Source organism: Camelina sativa, chromosome 14 (genome assembly GCF_000633955.1).
Source record: "Camelina sativa cultivar DH55 chromosome 14, Cs, whole genome shotgun sequence".
Taxonomy (NCBI): Eukaryota; Viridiplantae; Streptophyta; class Magnoliopsida; order Brassicales; family Brassicaceae; genus Camelina; species Camelina sativa.
Window position 1 is genome coordinate 13,028,329 of NC_025698.1, and position 21,609 is coordinate 13,049,937.

The window sequence follows — 21,609 nt, forward strand, 5'->3', positions numbered from 1 at the left end:
CTGGAATTTGGAAGTCACGTTACAAAACTCAAGGTTAATTTAGTAACGATCTTTGTAATGATCATTTAGTACACATTAGTCTGAGCAGCTCTTAAATCCACCAGTTTCTTACTTTCTTTGGTCTCTGGACATTTAATCAAATAGAAAAATCAAAAAGGGTTTGATTGATTGTTCTCGTCAAGCTTATGGATTGATAAAAGCCTTGCATCTCTTTATTGACAGTTTCTACACAATATGACTGGAAGAAGTCAGTCAAGAAAACCATCTAGGTCCGGGTAGATTTTTAAGCATGGATGAAAGAGGACTGGTGTTCCTCCTTGCTCAGGATGGTAACAAGCTTATCGTTCATATATATAATCATATCGTTTGTATAACAGTAATATATTTAACTTAAATAATACACCCAGTTAAATTAGTCCAAACATGGATTGGCAATAGGCCTCGTGTCATCCTTATTCTACATAGAATCATAGACTGTCTTATTAACTAATGGTTATGAATCATAAAAAAACATTACAGTATTCCCATATTTTGCATGTACTCGCCCTTTCCATCATCATAAATCACATGATCATAATCTTACACATTGAAAGAAAGATATGTAACTCTCGTTGTTTCATTTTATATATTTAAAGATGATACGTAACAAATGAATTAAGAAATTATATGATATCAATAATGTAACTTTTATCATCTACTACATTAAAATATTATTTATTCTCTATGAAAAAATATTATTCAACCTATAACAAAAACATCTAAATAATACAAATGGTCGCAAGTAAATAATAAAAATGATTTTTGCTTGCACAGAATACTAGAATAGTAAGCAAATATATAATCTCGTGTAAATAGGATATAAATATTATAGGAAAATTTGATCAAAAGACCCATCAGCCGCGAACAGGCGATGACTTGTCTATGGCCTCTCATATTGATATTATATTTAAGTAAACAATGGTTTGGGAAATAAAATAGTGGAATTAATGGAAGACAAACTCTGAAGAAGACTCAAGTCAACTTGCTTGTCGGCATGTCGCAATACCACAAAAGAGTAGGATAATTCCTAATTCTAACGAAAAAGTAGGATTAAAAAAAAAGTATTCACCAATGAAAAACATAAGCTTTGTAATTAGAAGACCAATGAAGACTGTCTCTGTTTTGGTCTTCTTCTTTCTCCTCCCTCTCGTGGCTGAAGCCAGGGACACGAACCAGAGAGGTTGCAAACGTTTCACCTGCGGAGAACTCGACTTCAAGTTCCCTTTCTTTAGGACAGACATGCCGTCTAGATGCGGTCTTTTCAAGATGAACTGCAGTGCAACTATTTCTGATATACAGCTTGTAAAAAAAGGGAAATGGTATAAAGTCAAGAGCGTCTCTCAAGGTAACACGATAACCATCACCGACACGGCGCTTAACCAAAGCTTGATAACCGGAAACTGCAATGACTTGTCACGATTCTCACTTCCAGATTCGCCATGGCTCAAGTTGGCCACTTTGTACAAATGCGACAACAGTAGTTCTATGAAGAATGGCTTCACTTTTGAGAATTGCGGAGGAAATGGAAGCAGGTTGTATTACCCTAATTTGGGAGATGGTCATGATGTTTCACGGTGTTCAGCTATAAATACTCCACAGAGCTGGGTGATTCCAAGAACAGGGAAGCAGTATGATGTAAATGCTACCTTCTCTCTTCATATAGAACTGCCTCCAGTCTGCTTTAACTGCCACGATCGAGGTGGAGAATGTAAGATGAATAACAACAAGTTTCTCTGCGTTGGAGTAAATAAAGGTATGAAAACAGTGAAACATGTTCTTTACTTCTGTAACTTTGCTTTTGGCGATGGCAATAATTCGGTTTCCTGTCTTTTTGCGGCCAGAACAAAAATTCCAAGCGGGGCTAAGGCCAATACTAGGTAAGAAAAGATTTTATATTTTGAGTTTTATAATCAGCTATAGTTGAAAGCATAATATTCTAATACCAAACTTTTCTTAACTGATTATATTTATTNAAACTGATGAAAAAAAAAAAAAAAAAGATATAGAAACTAGTGAATTTTTTTTTTATTGTGAGAGTATTATTTTTGGAAACCATTTTGTAAAGTTGTTTTATTTTGTTTGGTGTATTACTGAATTACACTGATGTTCACTTGTGAAATGGTATTTTATTAGCTAGTGTAATGTATTTTAAATTGTGAAATTTATCTTTAGTAGAATTTAAAGTTGTAATATATATATTAAAAGTCTTTGTTGATGTGGATTACTCCAGATGGGAATAAATTATCTTTGTTTCTATATGTATGATATATAATACACTCATATATATATATATATATATATATATTTAAAAGTCTTTCATGATGTGGATCGCTCTATTATTTTGGTTTCTATATGCATGATATACACTTGTATATTTAAGTTATCAATTTGGTTTTACTTTTCATTACCTTATTTTAAATTTATTCTATATCTTAGCTTTCTTCTGTAAAATTTGCTATTAGAACTAGTGAAGTGTATTAATTCTTAGAAACAATATTAGACTTATTATTATTTCAATGAATGATATTTTTATGATTTTTTTGTTTCTACGATTTAGATATTTGTCTTCAAAAATTATTCTTTTTACAGTTAGTTAACAAAAAAAAAAAAAAAAAAAAAAAAAAAAAAAAAAAAAAAAAAAAAAAAAAAAAAAAAAAAAAAAAAAAAAAAAAAAAAAAAAAAAAAAAAAAAAAAAAAAAAAAAAAAAAAAAACACTTTTCATAATTTGTGAGGCTAATACTTCATACCGGCAATAATATAGAAGTTATAGTTGTAGTACAAAATGTAAAAATCCAAATGCAAAATATGAAGTGACGGCATCCACTATAAATGCAGATGGAGAAGAGAATTTACAATATATATATATACAATATACTATCATCCTACTCCTCTGATCTCTAGTTGATTTGCAGGGGTTAGTATAATATCGAGCGTGTTGATCTTTGGAGGAGTATTGCTATGTATATCTATTAAGAAGTATAGAAAGACTAATCGCAGAAAAGATTTCTTCAAACGTAATGGAGGTCTTTTGTTGCAGCAACAATTGGCTTCAAGAGAAGGCTGCGTAGAGAAAACAATAGTGTTCAGCTCCAAAGAATTGGAAAAAGCTACAGAAAAGTTCAGTTTAAATACGGTGCTTGGCCAAGGTGGGCAAGGAACAGTGTACAAAGGGATACTTGCTGATGGTAGAGTGGTGGCGGTGAAAAAATCCAAGGCTGTGGACGAAGATAAGCTCGATGAGTTCATAAACGAGATTGTAATACTCTCTCAGATCAACCACCGCAACATCGTGAGGATATTAGGATGCTGTCTTGAAACAGATGTACCCGTTCTGGTTTACGAGTTCATTCCCAATGGGAATCTTTTCGAACTTCTTCATAATGAGCATGATGATCCCACATTGCCTACTTGGGAAGCACGTCTTCGCATTGCCATAGATATCGCAGGAGCTCTCTCATACCTTCACTCTGCCGCAGCATCTCCCATTTATCACAGAGACATCAAATCGACGAACATTATGTTGGACGAGGATTTTCGAGCTAAAGTGTCAGATTTTGGAACTTCAAGATCAATAACCATTGATCAAAGCCACCTAACAACAATGGTTTCAGGTACTGTGGGCTATGTAGATCCTGAGTACTTCCAATCCAGCCAGTTCACAGAGAAAAGCGACGTATACAGTTTTGGAGTCGTGCTTGTAGAGCTCATCACCGGAGAAAAGCCAGTTTCGTTCCAACGGTCAAAAGAAAATAGATCACTGGTAACCTACTTCAATCTTTCCATGAGAGAGAATAGAATTTCCGACATTATCGATTCTCGAATCAGAAACAACTGCAAGCTAGAGCAAGTCATGATGATAGCAAAACTTGCAAAGACGTGTTTGAATCTTAAAGGGAAGAAACGACCAAACATGAGAGAAGTTTGGATGCAATTGGAGAGGATTTGTTTGTCACATGGAGATGTTCGTACCATGGGAAATGATGATGAGGATGGAGAAGCTGCAGAATTTAATACACACTTAGAATCGGTGAACATTGATGTTACCACTTTAACTTCAACATCTCAATATAACACTAATGCTACTTCATGGTCTGATACTGAAGTGCTGTTTCCTCGTCAAACATGGTGACTGCTTGACTAGACAACAACACTATCCAACCGCCGAATATTAACTTTGGGATTTGTATATTACTTATTTTTGTTATATGTTTACTGTATTATAAACTTAAGTATTAATGCATGCTCTGTTGATGAGGATTTCCAATATCTTTTTTAAACGCTCTTCAGTGTTTCTTTTTAAAAGTTTGAAGTCATCTTAGGGGTAGGGATGATGGAAATTGTAAGAGAAGGTTTGAGTGCAAGTTGTATATGAGACACAAGGTTGGAAGACTTTAGCTTGCTTTTTTTCTTTCTCTCTCTCTCTCTCCTCTTATCCCCTTGAATCAAAAGATCATAATGTTTGATAAATTACTGAAGGAAACCAAAAAGAGGTTTCATTGCAAGAAAAGTTTTTACCAACGGCTAATATTTTTTTAATATTTGGCTATTATTTCCAGAAAAAAATAAAAGACCCAAACGAGCTTATCGTTCATATATCTCGTTTTTTGACTGTGGGTAACGTAAGTAAGGGAGAACGTATTTTATGGTACGGCGAATCCTTAGTCATCTTCTTTGAGACTAGACTTGGACCGAGAACGTAAAGATAATACTTCATGGAAAGTAGCCCGTGTTATGAGACTAGAACTGTAGGGTTCTTCTTTTGTAGTAAACTTCCATTTGTTTGTATAAGCCAGAAAAAGGATGGAAGAACGTACGTACGTATCATCTCTTCTTTCAAACCAAGTGATGAGTGCCATAAGCGCTTCCTTCAAATTTGGAAGTTCATCTGGTCATCAGCAATGTATGAAATTATTGGGCGGTAAGTCCGATCACGCAAACCGATATGGTGATCAGTGTAGGATATATATATATATATATATATATATATATATTTTTTCTATAGCCTGACTGATTCAAAGGATTTTGGTTAGGAATTGATAAATTAACGAAATTAATACGGATGATTTCCATTGGACAAACTTTTAAGAAGAATGAAAAACAAAAAGTTGGGAGAAAGTTGGCCAATTTGTGAGTTTGTGAAAGTAGCCTCCAAATTCAACATTCCAAAATTGACTCCTGACCAATTATCAAACCGACATGTGGGTGCGTTATAATCACATTTACTGTTGGATTAAGAATATTTATTCGCTATTTGTCACAACTTGAGTATCGAAATTAATTCCACGATTTCTCTCGTCGGGTTTGAAAATTCCACACAAAAATGTGTTTATTAATTTCCTTATACACTTATAATGCAATACCTTAACACTTGATTACTATATTGATTAGTTTGTTTAGAGTACACGAAATCCCATCACCGAAGTCATCGAATCCAACATATATAACTAGATTCATCTAATGGATTCAAAACACTAGAAATTCTATATATGTCAAAAATAATATCATACTACAGTCATATATATTTAACTTAATACAAAAAAATAAAATCAATCTTAAAACAAAATGATAAGTAAATGAGTCTGAACATGAATTGGCAATAGCCCTCGTGTCATCCTTATTTTACACAGAACGTGTCTCATGACTTTCTCTCACTAGCTAATAATGAATCATAAATAAATAAATAAAAAACTTATTTTTGCATGTTACTCGCCATCTCCAACATAATTAATCAATTTATCATTACTCTAATCATTTATTATGTCCTTACATTATGTAGTTACTAGTTAGACATTAAAGAAAACTGAAGAAAACTTAATCAATTTATCTCTCTCTCTTTGTTTCATTTTAAATAGTATAATTTAAAGGTTTTACGCACACAAACTTAAGAAATTATGTATGCTTTTTATATTAACCTAAAAGAGTTGCCCATTAGCCGAAATAGGCCACGACTTGTCTATGGCCTATTTTAGAATTCAGTTAAATACTTAAATGTACATATAACAAAATAATAAATTAGAAAAAGATAGATCAGAAGACCTTTGAAGATGAAACAAAATCAAAGGTCTGTCTCAGTGGTTCAAATGTAATGGAAGAAGACTCAATAACACATAGGGGTACGAAGAAGATAAGAGTTTGTGTGGTCAAATCTTGAGCATGCAGAACTTCGACCAAAGGTAAACGTACGTCTCTTTTATTCATTTGAAAGTTTCTAGATCAACCAGAGTCTCCGGTCAACTGTTTTACATTTTTATTTGTCCAATAAAGCAGCAAGAACCAACGACTATTGTTTTGTACAATTTATTAAAGCTGCCCACACAAATCTTTCATCCTCTTCTCTTGTAATAATACAAAACCTCCATTCATAAGACTATTCTTCCTCTAGAGCAGAGTTATGTCTGAATCCTTCCTCTAAAAGTCAACTTGCTTGTCGCAATACCACAAAGAAGAAGGACCATACTTACTTGAACTTGAGTTCCCAACAAAAGGGTAACTAGAGGAGACTTCTCTCATCCATCTCCTGAAAAAATGAAACCAAAGTCTTCATATATTTTGTAGATCTGGATATCGAATAAAACACAAGCTTGTGATCAGAACACCACCAATGGAGACTGTCTCTGTTTTGGTCTTCTTCTTTCTCCTCCCTCTCGTGGCTGAAGCCAGGGACACGAACCAGAGAGGTTGCAAACATTTCACCTGCGGAGAACTCGACTTTAAGTTCCCATTCTTTAGGATAGACATGCCGTCTCGATGCGGTCTTTTCAAGCTGAACTGCAGTGCAAATGTTTCAGAGATACAGCTTGTAGAAGATGGGCAGTGGTATAAAGTCAAAAGCGTCTCTCAAGCCAACACGATAACCATCACCGACACGGCGCTTAACCAAAGCTTGATAACCGGAAACTGCAATGACTTGTCACGATTCTCACTTCCAGATTCGCCATGGCTCAAGTTGGCCACTTTGTACAAATGCGACAACAGTAGTTCTATGAAGAATGGCTTCACTTTTGAGAATTGCGGAGGAAATGGAAGCAGGTTGTATTACCCTAATTTGGGAGATGGTCATGATGTTTCACGGTGTTCAGCTATAAATACTCCAGAGAGCTGGGTGACTCCAAGAACAGGGAAGCAGTATGATGTAAATGCTACCTTCTCTCTTCATATAGAACTGCCTCCAGTCTGCTTTGGCTGCCACAATCGAGGGGGAGAATGTAAGATAATCAAAGACAAGTATCAGTGCCATGGAGGGAAAAAAGGTATGAACACAATGAAACATGTTCATTACTTCCGCAACTGCTTGCAAAAACACTTGGGTGTATGACTATAATTCGATTTCTATCCCTTCGTTGCAGAACAAACAAAATCGAATCAGGAGATGAAGATAGGGTTAGGTAAAAAGACATATCCTCTTTTGTTTCATCTTTCTCCATGAAAATACTCAATCTGAATCAGTTTCCTCTCTAATTGTTCATAGGAATCGGTGGGTTTCTCATCTTGATAATCATCTTGGTGGCACTCTATATCATCCATAGGAGTTGCAGAAGGAAAGGTGGTCCAGAGCTCTCTAGAGACAACTCGAAATCTGACGTCGAGTTTAGCCATGTCTTCTTTAAGATACCAATCTTCTCCTACAAAGAACTTCAAGAAGCAACAAACAACTTCAGTAAAGATAGATTACTAGGAGATGGAGGCTTTGGCACTGTGTATTATGGTAAGATGATCAGTGCACTAAAGTGTCAAATCTCTCTATTAAGCTAATCTTTGCTTCCCTTTGTTTATCTCTCAGGAAAAGTGCGTGATGGACGAGAAGTTGCAGTGAAGCGTCTCTATGAGCATAATTACAGAAGACTCGAGCAATTCATGAACGAGATAGAAATCCTCACACGTCTCCATCACAAGAACCTAGTCTCCCTCTATGGATGCACTTCACGACGCAGCCGAGAACTTCTCCTTGTCTACGAGTATATTTCAAATGGCACAGTCGCAGATCATCTCTATGGTGAAAACCCGCCACACCAATGCTATTTAACATGGTCCATGCGCATGAGTATTGCCATAGAAACAGCGAGTGCACTGGCTTACCTTCACGCTTCGGATATCATACACCGTGATGTCAAGACTACAAACATTTTGCTCGACGGCAATTTTGGAGTCAAAGTTGCGGATTTTGGGCTATCCAGGTTGTTCCCGAGTGATGTAACACATGTATCAACTGCTCCTCAGGGTACTCCGGGATACGTGGACCCTGAGTATCATCGGTGCTATCATCTAACTGATAAGAGTGACGTATATAGCTTTGGAGTGGTGCTTGTCGAGCTGATATCTTCAAAGCCTGCTGTTGATATAACTAGGTGCAAGAGTGAGATCAATCTATCAAGCTTAGCTATAAACAAGATACAGAACCATGCAACCCACGAGCTGATTGATCAGAATCTTGGATATGCGACGAATGAAGGAGTTAGAAAAATGACTACAATGGTGGCAGAGTTGGCTTTTCAGTGCTTGCAGCAAGACAATACAATGAGACCTACAATGGAACAAGTTGTGCAAGAGCTAAAAGGAATCCAGAACGAGGAGCAGAAATGTCGAAACAACGATTACAAAGAGGAGACGATAACTACGCACCCTTCGCCACCAGATTGGGGCGAAAATGCACTATTAAAGAATATGAAATTCCCACGTTCACCGATCTCTGTGACTGACCAATGGACCAGTAAATCAACCACACCGAATACCAGCGCCTACGAATTCTAGGATCCACCAGGTATATAGGTTTCTTCATAATTGTATCAACGGAATCATAATAAGATGAGGAATATAATTGTGGGCTGTAGATACTGAGAAAATGCACATAGTGACATAACTAGAACTACAAATCACCAATTTTCAATGTCTAATTTTGTCTACTGTATGTAATATTGACTCAAGGTAATTATAAAAAGAACAAAAAAATTGACTGCAAGAGTTAACTTGACTCACATTCACAAGTCTGTTATGATCTCAGTAGTAGTATCTATCTACTGATTTCAGGCCTCTTCTATCTAGTTAATCACTAGATTTAATACCAGCAACTAATTTGCATACATTATCGGAATAAAAGGCAAGATTCCTAAGGCATTCAACAAAAATCTCTCTAACCAGAAACACATGTCTTTCCTGAGTTGTCCATTGTTCCTTCAAAGTGCTAAAAGCTAATATAACCCGGGCAGGAAGATCCCATTACCTTGTGGTAAATGAAGCGCCAGTTTTCAGAAAGAACAAGGAAATATATGGCTTCAAAGTTACAGTAGCCTCTAACAACTGCAATGCCCACAAAATTCCATCCAAAGCATCTGCTTTTGAAATTCTCAAATCCCTTTCTATAAACCCCACAACCTGCAAATTTGCAGATAGAGAGTGTGAGACGGAGAGGAATCTCAAGTATAACTCTGAGAATACCTCAATGAATATATCATCTTTAAATACTCGCTTATCATCAAAAAGAGCCAAAAAGTATTTATTGATAGGTTACACATTTGTTAGAACGACGAGAAAAGGTTACAACTCAGATCACCACAAGGGGAAAATTTACTTAATTGCAACAGGGAAAATTTACTTAATTGGAACAGGGCATTGAAAAAAAAAAAAACCTATGAAGCATTGAGTCTGAAAAAGCATTATTTGCTTCCAAGAGGGATAGGGGGAGTGCTGATCTTATTAGATTGAGTTTGTGATTCTCTCAAACCCAAATCTTTATCTTCTTCTTCTCCTCGTCGACTAACTAAACTCTTTCTTTGTTCTTTTCTTTCGCAATCCTCCAACTTATTAGTCTCTGGTGTCACAACTTGTCGGAAAAATCTAAGCATCATCTCATAGGTTGTAAATGTAATAACTGCTGATGGAGTTGTCCTCAGTAGGTTAGTGGCACATCCACGGTACAACCCAGGAATCCCTTCGCTTCTAAACACCTTTGTGATGCAATCAACGACTCCCGAATACTTAGCCTCAGCGTTTCTCATTTGCCCTTGTTCTTGAAGCTTGGCCCTTATTACCTGTGGATGTAACATAAACCCATATTATAGTTGGGTCAGCTTAACAGTGAGGTAAAGAGGGACACAAGAGAGAGGAACAAGACAGACCTCGTGTGGGTAAGTCAAAACAGAGGCGATCACTTTTGCGATTGAAGAGGCAATAGCAACATTCCCGGGACTCAGATTCTCCACGGATGTATTATCTGAGAACTTAAACTAGCTATGATCAGAAACTAGTTTCAGGACAGCACATCATTATGTAACAATATACTACTGGAGGAATCATGTCTTACCCATGTCTGCCATGTATTGCTTGATCTTTTCATAAGCTGGAAACTGGATTGCGACATGGCTTACTCCCGCCAAAGAAGGTAAAATGCCACTGTTCCAACACAGGAAAAAGAAGCGATATAATTACCGTTTAACATACACACAAAATGAAAATGCCACTGGTCCAATTTACGGCATTTCCAGTTTCATTTAAGATACTAACCTGTACAACCCTCGCAGTCCTTCTTCATGACAAATCCTACTAAATGCAGACATTACACTTTTGTAAGGTACCACATCCGGCCTAATTCCTTGCGTCTGAGAGAAAATGGGAAGGAATTAGGTAAATTATATAAAATGAAAAAAATCCAACATGTCTAGTAAAGCTGAAAGGTACCATTAATCTTGTCTTGACAACCCAGAGCGGATTAGTTGCAATAGATGTTGCAGCTCCAGCACCAGCAGCAGCTACCATGTTTGACCCAATACTAAGCTTGCCATCTATCAGAAAAATACAAAAAGTTTTAAGAGAGAATGATAAATAAGACTTGGTATAATTATTTGGTCAAGTGTCTCTGATACTCTTCCGGATAAACATAAGCAAAAAGAAAGCACAAAAAGATTCGTAATTTGTAAGTGATGAGAACCAACCACTTGACTGCAGCACATCTTTTAATTTCCCATAAACTGAGAAGTAGACCTACGCATGAAACCAGAATATTGATTAAGGAACGACCTAATGATCTCCAAAACCAGATGAATATTGGTTACAAGACAACAGATCTCCAGGACAAGTAATCTCTTTCATGACAATACAAATTCACTTGAAAGAAACAAAGCTCGGAAGAGTAAAAAGGTTGCTTACAGCCCAATTTGGGAGGAGAGCTATGATGGTAGGTGAAAGCCCTCGATACATTCCCCTAATTCCTTCATTCTTAACTATACTCTTCAGGCTTGTAATGATTACACCACCTGAAATTTCAAACATATGTATAGCGTGTTAATACTCAATAGGCATAGCTCTCAGATCAAACATGCAACAACTTCAACAGAAACAAAACTAGTTGCATACACACAATCTCATACCACCATCACATTAGACCTACAGCTACATCCACTACTTGTACTCATTAAGCAAATTAAGCTGAGTTTATATCAAAAGTACCTCTTTGACCAGAAGCTGGAGCTTCAGGGAGACCAAGAACCTGTAACCTTGTTTTGATCACATCTAATGGACAAACAAAAGTCGCCGCGATTGCCCCTGCAAAAGTTCCCAAAATCAAACCAGTCACACACCCACAAGAATCAAAACGAAGAAACTGAAAAAAAAAACACATAAATCGAACTCTCACTCACCAGCGGTGGCTCCAGCGCCGGCGTTTGCAGCAACCTCTCTAATACTCCGGTAATCAAAAGCTGAGTTCCCATGTTCAATCATCTTTTAAGAACCCTAGAATCTCTCAATTTGAGGAGAATTTATAAACAAAAGGAATCAGAAACTCAACAAAATTGAAAAACGAGATCCAGCAGTAGATGATGATAAACTCGGCCGCGTGAATCGATGATGATTATATAGAGTTGTTCCCGTCGTTCTTGACATTGACCCAATCCAACACGTAGAAATTGAAAAATTTGTATGAAGAACGTGTAGACGGGTGTTATAAGAAAGGAACACAAGTCCAAAGAAACACAAAAGAAATGGGTCAAGAGGTTTCTTATTTAGAGGAGGGGACCTTGAATGAGCGAGAAAACTTAATCTCATAAATTTTGATTCCGATCGAGGAAGAGGAAGCGTCGTCACGGTTGGTTTGAGATGACGTCACATATCAGGCAACACACCACACAACCCAAGGAAGGAAGCACACTTTTTTGCCTCTCTCTCTCTTCGCTCTCGCTCACCCAAGATTCATCACTTTACTACCGTAATTAATAAAGGAGACGATTGACTCAAAAGTAAATGTGATTAGCCTAGAAGAAAGTGAAGTAGTGAAAAAAAAAAATCTAAGAAGTAAAACAGTAAATATTAAAACAAAAAGTTCAAGATTTATAACGAAATTATTGATGTTGATCAGAAATTAACTCAAGACTTCTCACATGTAGATGTAGTACGTTAATTTGAAGATCCCACGAATTAAACCGAGTTTAACCACTTTTGACCGAGTTAAACCAAGTTAAACCAAGTTGTTTCATCCTGACCCCTGCATCCGTACTTGTTTCATCGCTGGGAAGCTCTTGGATCATACAAATCCTAGTTTTCAAGGTTACTCTTTTATTCAATAGTATACAATCTTTAGGGAAATAGCTTTCACTTGGTTCTAAACAAAACATTTAGAACTGGAAACTCAAATAGTGAACTTACTCCTTTATCTTCTTAGAGCTGCAGACAACTATAAGTGGATGTCCATGGAAGCATGCTTGGACTGTCTTATAGATGAACCGGGTAGTGATCGTGTTGGACCATTAGTACTACTAGGACTTGGTGATGGTTCCCGTCAGTCCATGAAGCATAAGTTGCCATCTTCTCTGCCTATCCAGGTCTATCTATACTTGTTTTTTTTTTTTTTCATCAGTGTGGCTTCATCTTATGTATCTGTAATAAAATGCTATTCTTTTAATGTTTATCCTCAGGAGTATCCACCTGGTGTTATGCTTGTGCCAATGCGTAGCAGGACATTGAAACCTTTCAAGACAACGAATTTGGTTGTGTTTGCTCCAGATAATGGTTCAGAGGATCATCAAGGGACCCATTTTGTAGCTCATGGGGATGCATTGATAGTGGATCCTGGATGCCTCTACAAACTCCACGTTGAGGTTTGTCACTACCTATCTGGTTTTTTCACTATATCATTTCTTTCTCTTTGGAAATGGTACAAAAAATCTTCTCATTGTCTTAAAAAATCTGGTCTTTACGATTCACAACTGCATTGTTTACTCTTGACCAGCTCAAGAAAATCGTTGATGCTTTGCCTAGAAAGCTAATTGTCTTTGTTACTCATCACCATCGTGATCACATTGATGGTAGGGATCTGTTGTTTTTCGTTCTTGTTTGGTAGCTTTTTTTTATTTTCTTCTCATAAAAAAATCCAAACACATATTACTTTATGCTTATGATCCTCCTCTTCATCCATGTTTCAGGTCTTTCTGCTATACAAGAAAGCAATCCGGATGCTATTCTAGTGGCACATGTCAAAACTAGGCATCGCATTGGTATCACTCTTTAATATTGTTTTTTCCATTCATGGAATCCAACTACTTATTTTAAAATACTGTGTTATTCCAGATGGTTGGTCTGGTAACTATACCCCAGTTTCTGGAGGAGAAAACATTTATGTCAAGGGTCAGAGATTGACCGCCATTTTCTCTCCGGTACCTATTTATCTATTATAAATCCTCTGTAACCCTCAGATGGAATGTATATACTTGTAAACTACTAACCAAGAAAAATATTCCAGGGACACACGGATGGCCATATGGCACTACTTCATGTCTCCACTCATTCTCTGATTGTTGGTGATCATTGTGTTGGGTAAGACAGACAACTTCAGAAAATTTCTGTTCCTATAGGACAATTTAAGTCAGTGAAACTAGATTGACTCTTATGTTAAATCCGCAACTGGGGTTGTTTCAGTCAAGGAAGTGCTGCCTTGGACATCAGAGGAGGTGGTAACATGACGGTAAGTACTAAGTATGCTCAGGCTTTTCTCTTTTGAATACTTCAGTGCCGAACTTAAGTGTGATTGTTGATCAGTGTTAGATAGTAATGCATTTTTATTGGTCTGTGCGAAATTTGTTTAGCCATGTTCCATTTTATCATTTGCAGGAATATTATCAATCGACGTATAAATTCCTGGAGCTGTCTCCAGATGTGGTGATTCCCATGCATGGAAGGGTCAATTTGTGGCCGAAACACATGCTTTGTGGATATCTGAAGTATGAAAAAGAATATGCTGATGTGGATAAATCTGACTTTTAAAAAACTTGTTCATGTTTTGTCTATCAGTTGATTAAATAGGATAGAGGGAACCCGATGATAAGAGCAGTGAGCTTGTTTTCCAGGAATCGCAGAAGCAGAGAAGAATCCATCCTAAAGGCTGTGGAAGATGGAGCTCAGACGTTATATGACATAGTTGCCAATGTGTACTCAAGTGTGGATCGCAGATTCTGGTGGGCTGCATCATCAAACGTAAGGCTGCATATCGACAATCTGGCTGTAGAAAACAAATTACCAGAGGTAAAAATACTCTTATTTTAATCCAAATGCACACAAAAACATGTCTCTAAAAAACAACCTTTAGTAAGTTCGTAGCAAATTAAGTAAGTTACTACCACTCTTTCTCACTGCTTATTATATTGAGTTGGTCCAGGGATTCTCAATCCAGAAGTTCAAAGCAAGTTGCGGACTGCGTTTTGACAGCAGGTTATGTCATTAGCCATATTCCTATCAAGATCAATAAGCCAGGTTTTATTATGCCACTGATAGCTGCAGGAGCTGGATATTTTCTTCTGTACACATCTAAACGGAAGAACAACCAGATTGAATCTTGATGAGTAAAGTGATAGTAAATCGTATTAAAAGTAATAAATTTGGCAATATACCCTTTTTATGAACTTCGACTTTCATTATTAGAGTAATAAAAACACTCCAAAAAAATGGAAAGTTGACTTTTAACTAGCTCTCTCTCTCTCTCTCTCTCGACTTAAATTAACTCTATGTACTAAGGAATTCTAAACTGACGTTTGGATGAATATGGTAGTAAACTTCTCAAATTCATTAATACAAAAATAAGTATTTTTTAGTTGACATTTTTATCCAGGTAACTGTATATTTAGTATTACATTCTAGTGATTTAGATCCTTTTCCCGAGCAAAACATGTCCCAGGTAAATTTGTAGTTACGTAAAACTTTAGATCTTTTTTTTTGTGTTAGAAAATTTGATGATTGAGCCTATGTTGAAAGTTGAAACACTAAATTCAGTTTATCTAGTTAAGAAAACAAAAAATTATTTCCATAATTGATTGGTTCTTCTAATCCAAATCCAACTCGGAATTTCGGAAATTAAAAGTCTCATGTAACTTACTTAACAAAAAAGAAATAAAAAATAGTGAGATTTATTAAAGACCTAAGATAAATATCAAGTTAGCCAAATTATATAGAATCCTATAAACAATTAATATTTCGAAATAAAGTAATTGGTGGAGTATATTAGTTTGGGGAAATTGACCTAGTAAAAGTGTAATTAGAAGAAACTGAGAAGAAGAAAACTCCAAAAAAGAAAAGGAAACAAAAGACTTCCGACTGTAATTGGGGTAAGAGATAAACGGTTGAGATGAAAGATAAGAGTTAAGAAACAATCCAAAGGCTAATAAATCACCGTCTAAACTTGAAAAATGGAAATCTTATACAACCCGGGAAAATGTAAACCCCCCCCCCCAAAGCACATGCGTATGTTAGCGGACGATCTTATAAAATACCGAAAATACCCTCCGATCCAGCATTGATTTCCGAGAAAGCTCTGCTAAACTCTCTGCCTATATATACAAAAAAAGCTTTAGCCCTCTCCTCCTTCTCTGGCGGTATCATAAAAAAAAACACCTAGCCGAAATAATTTTCCGGTTACAATTTTACGGCGACTCTTAAAAAAAAGTTAACGATTTTCTTGTGAAAAAGTCTCTTTTTTTGTTTTGTGGTTTGGTGGATCGAAATAGAGAAGGAGTGAGTGAAACGAAATCGATGGTGTTTCCCGGTGAGATGACGACGACGACGGGGACGAGACCTGAGCAAAGATCGAAGAGTCTTCACAATTTCCCTCTACCGAACTTATGGGGGAACCAGAGACACCTCAAGTGCATGAAGATCGACTCAAACGGAAACGGCGGAGATCACCACCGACTAAGACGCCGATCTCCTCCTTCGAGAGACTCCGATTCGACCCCGTTTCGATTCGGCGGGTCCGATCATCGCCGGAGCAGAAACGCGGCGTTTAAATCTGGAGGAGGAAGCGAAGAAGGGATCGAGGAGTTCAGGGTGAAGCTTATGTCGGATCTGAAGACGGTGAGGGATAAGATCACACAATCCATGTTTAACAAGGACGTAATCGAAGAAGAAGAAGAAGAAATCTCCGGTTCCGGTTCCGGTCAGGAGAAGGAGGTCTCTCCGGTGAAGCCGTGGAATCTTAGGAAACGAAGAGCGGCGGCGTGTAAAGAACCGGTTTCCAACAGTCAAATCGATAAGGGAATCGCGATTGAGGAGAAGGTCGTACTGACGCCATTGTTGAGAGGAGGAGGAGGAGGAGGCGGCGGAGTGGTCGAAGCGGAGACGAAGAAGAAGATGCGTCCTAAGTTCGCTGTGAAGCTATCGAAGAAAGAGATTGAAGAAGATTTCGTTGGGATGTTAGGTCACCGACCACCGCGTCGGCCCAAGAAACGGCCCAGAACCGTTCAGAAACAACTCGATGTAAGTTTCTTTTATTTTGATTTTTTTATTATTCTTTTAAATTGAGTGTCTTGTTGACTGATAAAATTTGGATTCTTTTTGTTGTATACAGAGTTTGTTTCCTGGGTTGTATTTGACTGAAGTGACGCTTGATGCATATAAGGTTCCAGAAGAGACCAAGGTATAATCATCATCACGGATTTATTCAAAGCATTGGTTTTGAAAGATTCTGATTCTTATTTTGTGTGCTTTTTACAGAGATGATGAGGATTTGTAATTGAAGTCTCCTGTCAATATTTGAATCTGGATTTTGAGGGTTAAAGATCTTGGAGGCTCCTTCTTCCTTCTTTCTCTTGCTAATTTTACTCCTTTTTTTTTTTTTTCTTTTCTTGATTAATTCTTTCTTCCCAAATTGTTCTGAAATAAAAAAAATGTACAAAAAGAAAAGTTATTAGGTTCACCGGTTGATTAATACATAATTATAATGTTTACTTCTTCATTCACCAAAAAGGGTTTCTTTCTTTCTGAACAAATCTTTACTATTGTAAGGGGAATCAAAAAGGTTGTTTTCGTTGATTATATTAATAAGGTGTTGTTCTTTCTCAATCTCAGATTCCTCACATATGTGCTTAATTAGTAGTGTGTGATCTCGATTAATTAGTGAAAGCAGCCTAGATTTGTCTCTGAGTAGTTACATTGATGCACCGACAGAAGCAGAAACCCAAAAATCTTTTGTGTGTGTGGGATTTTATTTAAGACAAGAAAAAGGCTTTTGTCTTTTGTTTCCCTTTTTCATAATATGTACTTCTCTTCTGCTTCAAAACTGATAAAGGGAACAGGAGTTGTTGTATCAATGTCCAGGAAGATGATGATGATATAATTTACTATGTTTTCCCGCGTTGGCTTTGTTTCCGCTTTATTGAGTTGAGTCTTTTGACTCGTTCTTCCGCTGGTTCACTTCTTCCGGTTTGGTTGGTTTAACACGAACTGCCGTGCTTAACTAGACTCTTTTAATTGTGGTTGACTTTCCTCTATACCACTATGAATATTCTATGGCCAAACTATATACATAGTTCTTCAACTTTGTAATAATCTGAGAGAAGAGATAATGTACAATTTGAAACTCGGATCATATATGTTAAGAATTGTGGGCTTTATGTTGGTTCTTTTGGTATTTTAATACTATAATCAATTATTTGTATTCGTCACACTTTCGTTTAAATTCAAAATATACTCTACTTTCTACGGTAACATTTATCAGTCAAATGAAAAATACCTTCAATTCTCTTTTGCTTCTTGCTCAGCTTACGGATACAGAGTGATCCATGGCAGAATAGCGCTTCAAGCCTTCAAGACAGGACTAAGCTGAACCTGAACCTTTATTCACTGAATCTGTTCGTCTCTTCTTGGTTAAAATTGAATAAACGAATGATATGTAACTAACTTTGAGAGCGAAGATGATCTTCCGACTAGAAGTGGATGTTTAGGAGAATGTTTTGGGTACTGCGAGGGGGACTGGTTTCCTTGGGAAGCAAGTTATTATTTTGGTTTAGTGTTTTGTTAGAGGTGGAGATGCAGCAATATGCAAGAACAATGAATATGGCATGTGTTATGGAATGTCTTCTTCAACATCTGACTCAGATTCAAGAGCAGCTCCTTGAGTCTCTTCCTTTCTTTACTACTGCTTTTCTCCTTGCTAAAAAATGTAAGAATGAAGTCTAAATGAATTGCCAAAAGCCTCGCCTACCAGAAGTTTTTACAAGAACAGTCGCCATTTCGGAAATGATGAAACCTCTTCCTGTCTCTTAAGATTATGTCTCGCTGCACCACCCACGACAAGAACCTGAAGAAATTATGACAGTCTCCACAAGTCCTTAAGTTCTTGAAAACCCTAATGGTTGTCCCCGGAGGAAGTTTCATTAGCCCAAACGCAACCGCAATCTTCTCACTATGAGTAGTCAACATATCTTCCTTGTGACCATCAGACTCTATGTCGTGCAACACAAAGCTCGTGTCTGGTACAAACCCGAGCCTCCTCATCTCTCTACCCAACTCTTGAAGATAGTTATAAACAGCTTCTGCCTCAGGATGCGATGAATCATCCACCAAAAATGTATGCACTTGCGTCTCCACTTCTATCCAACTACAAGCCACTTCCTTTTTCACCCCTCGATCCCGCATTAGTTTACGCACCCTTGCCGCTTCCTCCCACTTGCCAGTAGCTGCATACATGTTAGATAAGAGCATGTAAGTCCCATCATGTTCTGGTATGAGATCGAAGAGTTTGTCTGCAGCGATGATCCCTAGTTCCATGTTTCCATGGACTCTGCAACCAGAAAGAAGAGCTTCCCAGATTTCTGCACTAGGTTCAAAAGGTAATGATTTTATTACACTTTCCGCATCAGAGAATTTCCCAGATCGACAGAGCAAATCTATCAGTCTTGCATAATGATCTGCACCAGGAGGTATACAGTACATAGTTTCCATCGAATCAAAATATTTCCGTCCCTGGTCTACTAAACCAGCGTGACTACATGCTGTCAAAACTGTAAGCAACGTAATCCGATCAGGTCTTATCCCTTCCTTCAACATCTCCTCATACACATCTACTGCTTCAGAACCATGTCCATGCTGTCCCAGTGCAGCAATCAAAGCATTCCAAGAAACCGAATCCAAACAAGGCATAGTTCGAAACACCTGTCGAGCTTCCTCCACAACCCCACATTTCGCATACATTGTAATAAGAGCATTTCCAGCAGAGAGGCTAGAGTCAAACCCTATTTTAACCAACTGGGCATGGAACTGTTGCCCATTGCAATACGCTCCCAGCACCGCACATGATTTGATTGCCCCAGAAAACGCGTAATCACAAGGCTCGAAACCTTCTCTCTTCATACAAGTAAACAACTTCAAACCTTCTTCTCCAAAACCGTTTTCAGCTAACCCCGATATCATTATCATCCAGGTCAGGATATTCTTCTCTTTCATCTCTTTAAAAATCAACTTCGCCTCACCTATGTGNAGAATTTGGCTGTTATTTTTATTATTATTATAAATATTAATAATAAATATATATTATGTCAGAAATTAATTTAATAAAATTTTAATGATAAAATAAATTTTATTAATGATAAATTAAAATTTTAAAAATATAAATCAATCAAATATGAAATTTTGANAAATCCTCCCTTCTTAACACATAAGCATGAACTTGCTTTCCCAGCTGAATCAATCCAGCAGTAGCACAAGCCCTTATAACACTAGGATACGTGAACTCGTCAAGCTCAATCCCTGATGAAACCATCCTTCTAACCATCTCCAACGCCTCCTGATACAACCCGCGGTTAACATAACCAGAAATCATAGCATTATAAGCAACCACCTTCATATTCTCATCCATCACCTCAACCAACTCTTTCCCTAAATCAAAACAACCATTTTTTACATAACCAGTAATCATAGTCGTCCATGACCTCTCATCTTTCTCAGGGATCTCATCAAACACTTTTCTAGCCGAATGTAACAGAGACGGTGAAGAAGCGCATTTCGAATACACAGACACCAAAGCGTTCGAAACCGAAGTGATAGAACCAGAACCAGACTTCAGAGCTGAAGCATGAAATTGCAGACATTGCTTCTCCTCTTCAACAACTAAAGATAAAGCAGCCAGAACACTCGCGAAAGTGAAGTTATCGGGTTTGAATCCTTCGTGCTTCATCTTACAAAAAAGGTTAACAGCAAAGTAGCCATCATTGTTATGAGAGAAGCCAGTGATCATCGCATTGTACATCACAGTATCTCGCATACTCACAGGAGTTTCCTCGAACACCTCTCGAGCGAGAGTGATGTCACCTGAAGCACAATATCCGGAAACCATGGTGGTGCTAGCGATTTTATCTGGTTCAGAGATTTCGTCGAACAGCTGGCGTGCCTAACGAAGCTCTGACGATTTACAGTAAACATCGATCAAACGGTTGAGTATATGGGCACGTGGCTGGAACCCGAAAGTAATGATATTGGCGTGAACGGCTCGTGCGAGTTGCAGAGACTTTCGTCTGATCGGCAAGCATAGGCGGAGACTAGCGGCGTAGCTGTTGGCGATGGCTCGAACAAGGTCTGGATTCGGTTGCATTTCATATTTTATGGTTCGGTTCGATTTTTTCAAATTGTACCAAAATTTATCTCCTTGGCTGTACAGAATTTGATATTTTAGCTGTAGAGAATTTGGCTGTTATTTTTATTATTATTATAAATATTAATAATAAATATATATTATGTCAGAAATTAATTTAATAAAATTTTAATGATAAAATAAATTTTATTAATGATAAATTAAAATTTTAAAAATATAAATCAATCAAATATGAAATTTTGATTGAAAACTAATTAAAAACAAACAACTATAAGAATAAGAAATAAATAATTGAAGTTGTAGTATTATTAGTGATGATGTATTTTGATTGAAAACTAATTAAAAACAAACACTAATTAATGCATTGTTTGAATATCATTTTCTTATTAATAATGTATTTCATAAGAAAAAGAAGTGATTTTTAAAACTTTAAAAAAATTAAAAGCCAAAAAAGCCTTATTGGCAAAAAATTGACTGTTAAGGCTTTAAACATTTTTAAAGTCTTAAAAGTTGGTCAGCCTATATTAAGCCAGCTTCGGTTTATAGTAAACCAAAAGAACCAATTAAATTCGTTCTGGTTTAGATATATAGTATTTCCATTACTTTGGTTACATCTGGTTAATATCTCCTTATATTAAGCCAGCTTCGGTTAAGAGTAAACCCAAAGAACCGATTTAAATTCGATCTGGTTTAGATATATTAGTATGTCCATTAAGTTGGTTACATCTGGT

At 36.9% G+C, this 21,609-nt stretch overlaps 5 protein-coding genes and 1 pseudogene across 5 annotated transcripts; 4 read left to right on the forward strand and 2 right to left on the reverse strand.

Annotated features, from left to right (window-relative positions):
* On the forward strand, window positions 971-4,236 carry LOC104741273 (LEAF RUST 10 DISEASE-RESISTANCE LOCUS RECEPTOR-LIKE PROTEIN KINASE-like 1.1). The gene is made up of 3 exons (XM_010462085.2): window positions 971-1,792; window positions 1,881-1,916; window positions 2,952-4,236. The coding sequence occupies exons 1-3, from the start codon at window positions 1,111-1,113 to the stop codon at window positions 4,166-4,168; spliced, it is 1,935 nt and encodes a 644-aa protein (XP_010460387.1). The 5' UTR covers window positions 971-1,110; the 3' UTR covers window positions 4,169-4,236.
* LOC104741274 (LEAF RUST 10 DISEASE-RESISTANCE LOCUS RECEPTOR-LIKE PROTEIN KINASE-like 1.1) lies at window positions 6,231-8,992 on the forward strand. Its single transcript, XM_010462086.2, has 4 exons — window positions 6,231-7,289; window positions 7,386-7,424; window positions 7,508-7,744; window positions 7,820-8,992. Exons 1-4 carry the CDS (start codon window positions 6,641-6,643, stop codon window positions 8,785-8,787), a joined length of 1,893 nt encoding a protein of 630 aa, XP_010460388.1. The 5' UTR covers window positions 6,231-6,640; the 3' UTR covers window positions 8,788-8,992.
* LOC104741275 (nicotinamide adenine dinucleotide transporter 2, mitochondrial-like) lies at window positions 9,511-12,233 on the reverse strand. Its single transcript, XM_010462088.2, has 9 exons — window positions 11,670-12,233; window positions 11,479-11,574; window positions 11,179-11,285; window positions 10,965-11,013; window positions 10,711-10,814; window positions 10,537-10,631; window positions 10,337-10,425; window positions 10,152-10,246; window positions 9,511-10,064 (listed from the first exon to the last, which is right to left on the reverse strand). The coding sequence occupies exons 1-9, from the start codon at window positions 11,749-11,751 to the stop codon at window positions 9,690-9,692; spliced, it is 1,092 nt and encodes a 363-aa protein (XP_010460390.1). The 5' UTR covers window positions 11,752-12,233; the 3' UTR covers window positions 9,511-9,689.
* On the forward strand, window positions 12,503-14,985 carry LOC104741276 (endoribonuclease LACTB2-like). The gene is given in 12 exon segments (XM_010462089.1): window positions 12,503-12,573; window positions 12,697-12,848; window positions 12,942-13,124; window positions 13,256-13,331; window positions 13,449-13,520; window positions 13,594-13,679; window positions 13,766-13,839; window positions 13,942-13,987; window positions 14,134-14,243; window positions 14,370-14,544; window positions 14,678-14,721; window positions 14,723-14,985. Coding segments are annotated over 11 exon segments (1,140 nt in total). The 5' UTR covers window positions 12,503-12,573; window positions 12,697-12,710; the 3' UTR covers window positions 14,859-14,985.
* On the forward strand, window positions 15,850-17,366 carry LOC104741277. The gene is made up of 3 exons (XM_010462090.2): window positions 15,850-16,767; window positions 16,859-16,927; window positions 17,005-17,366. Exons 1-3 carry the CDS (start codon window positions 16,045-16,047, stop codon window positions 17,008-17,010), a joined length of 798 nt encoding a protein of 265 aa, XP_010460392.1. The 5' UTR covers window positions 15,850-16,044; the 3' UTR covers window positions 17,011-17,366.
* LOC104741278 lies at window positions 17,902-20,895 on the reverse strand (annotated as a pseudogene).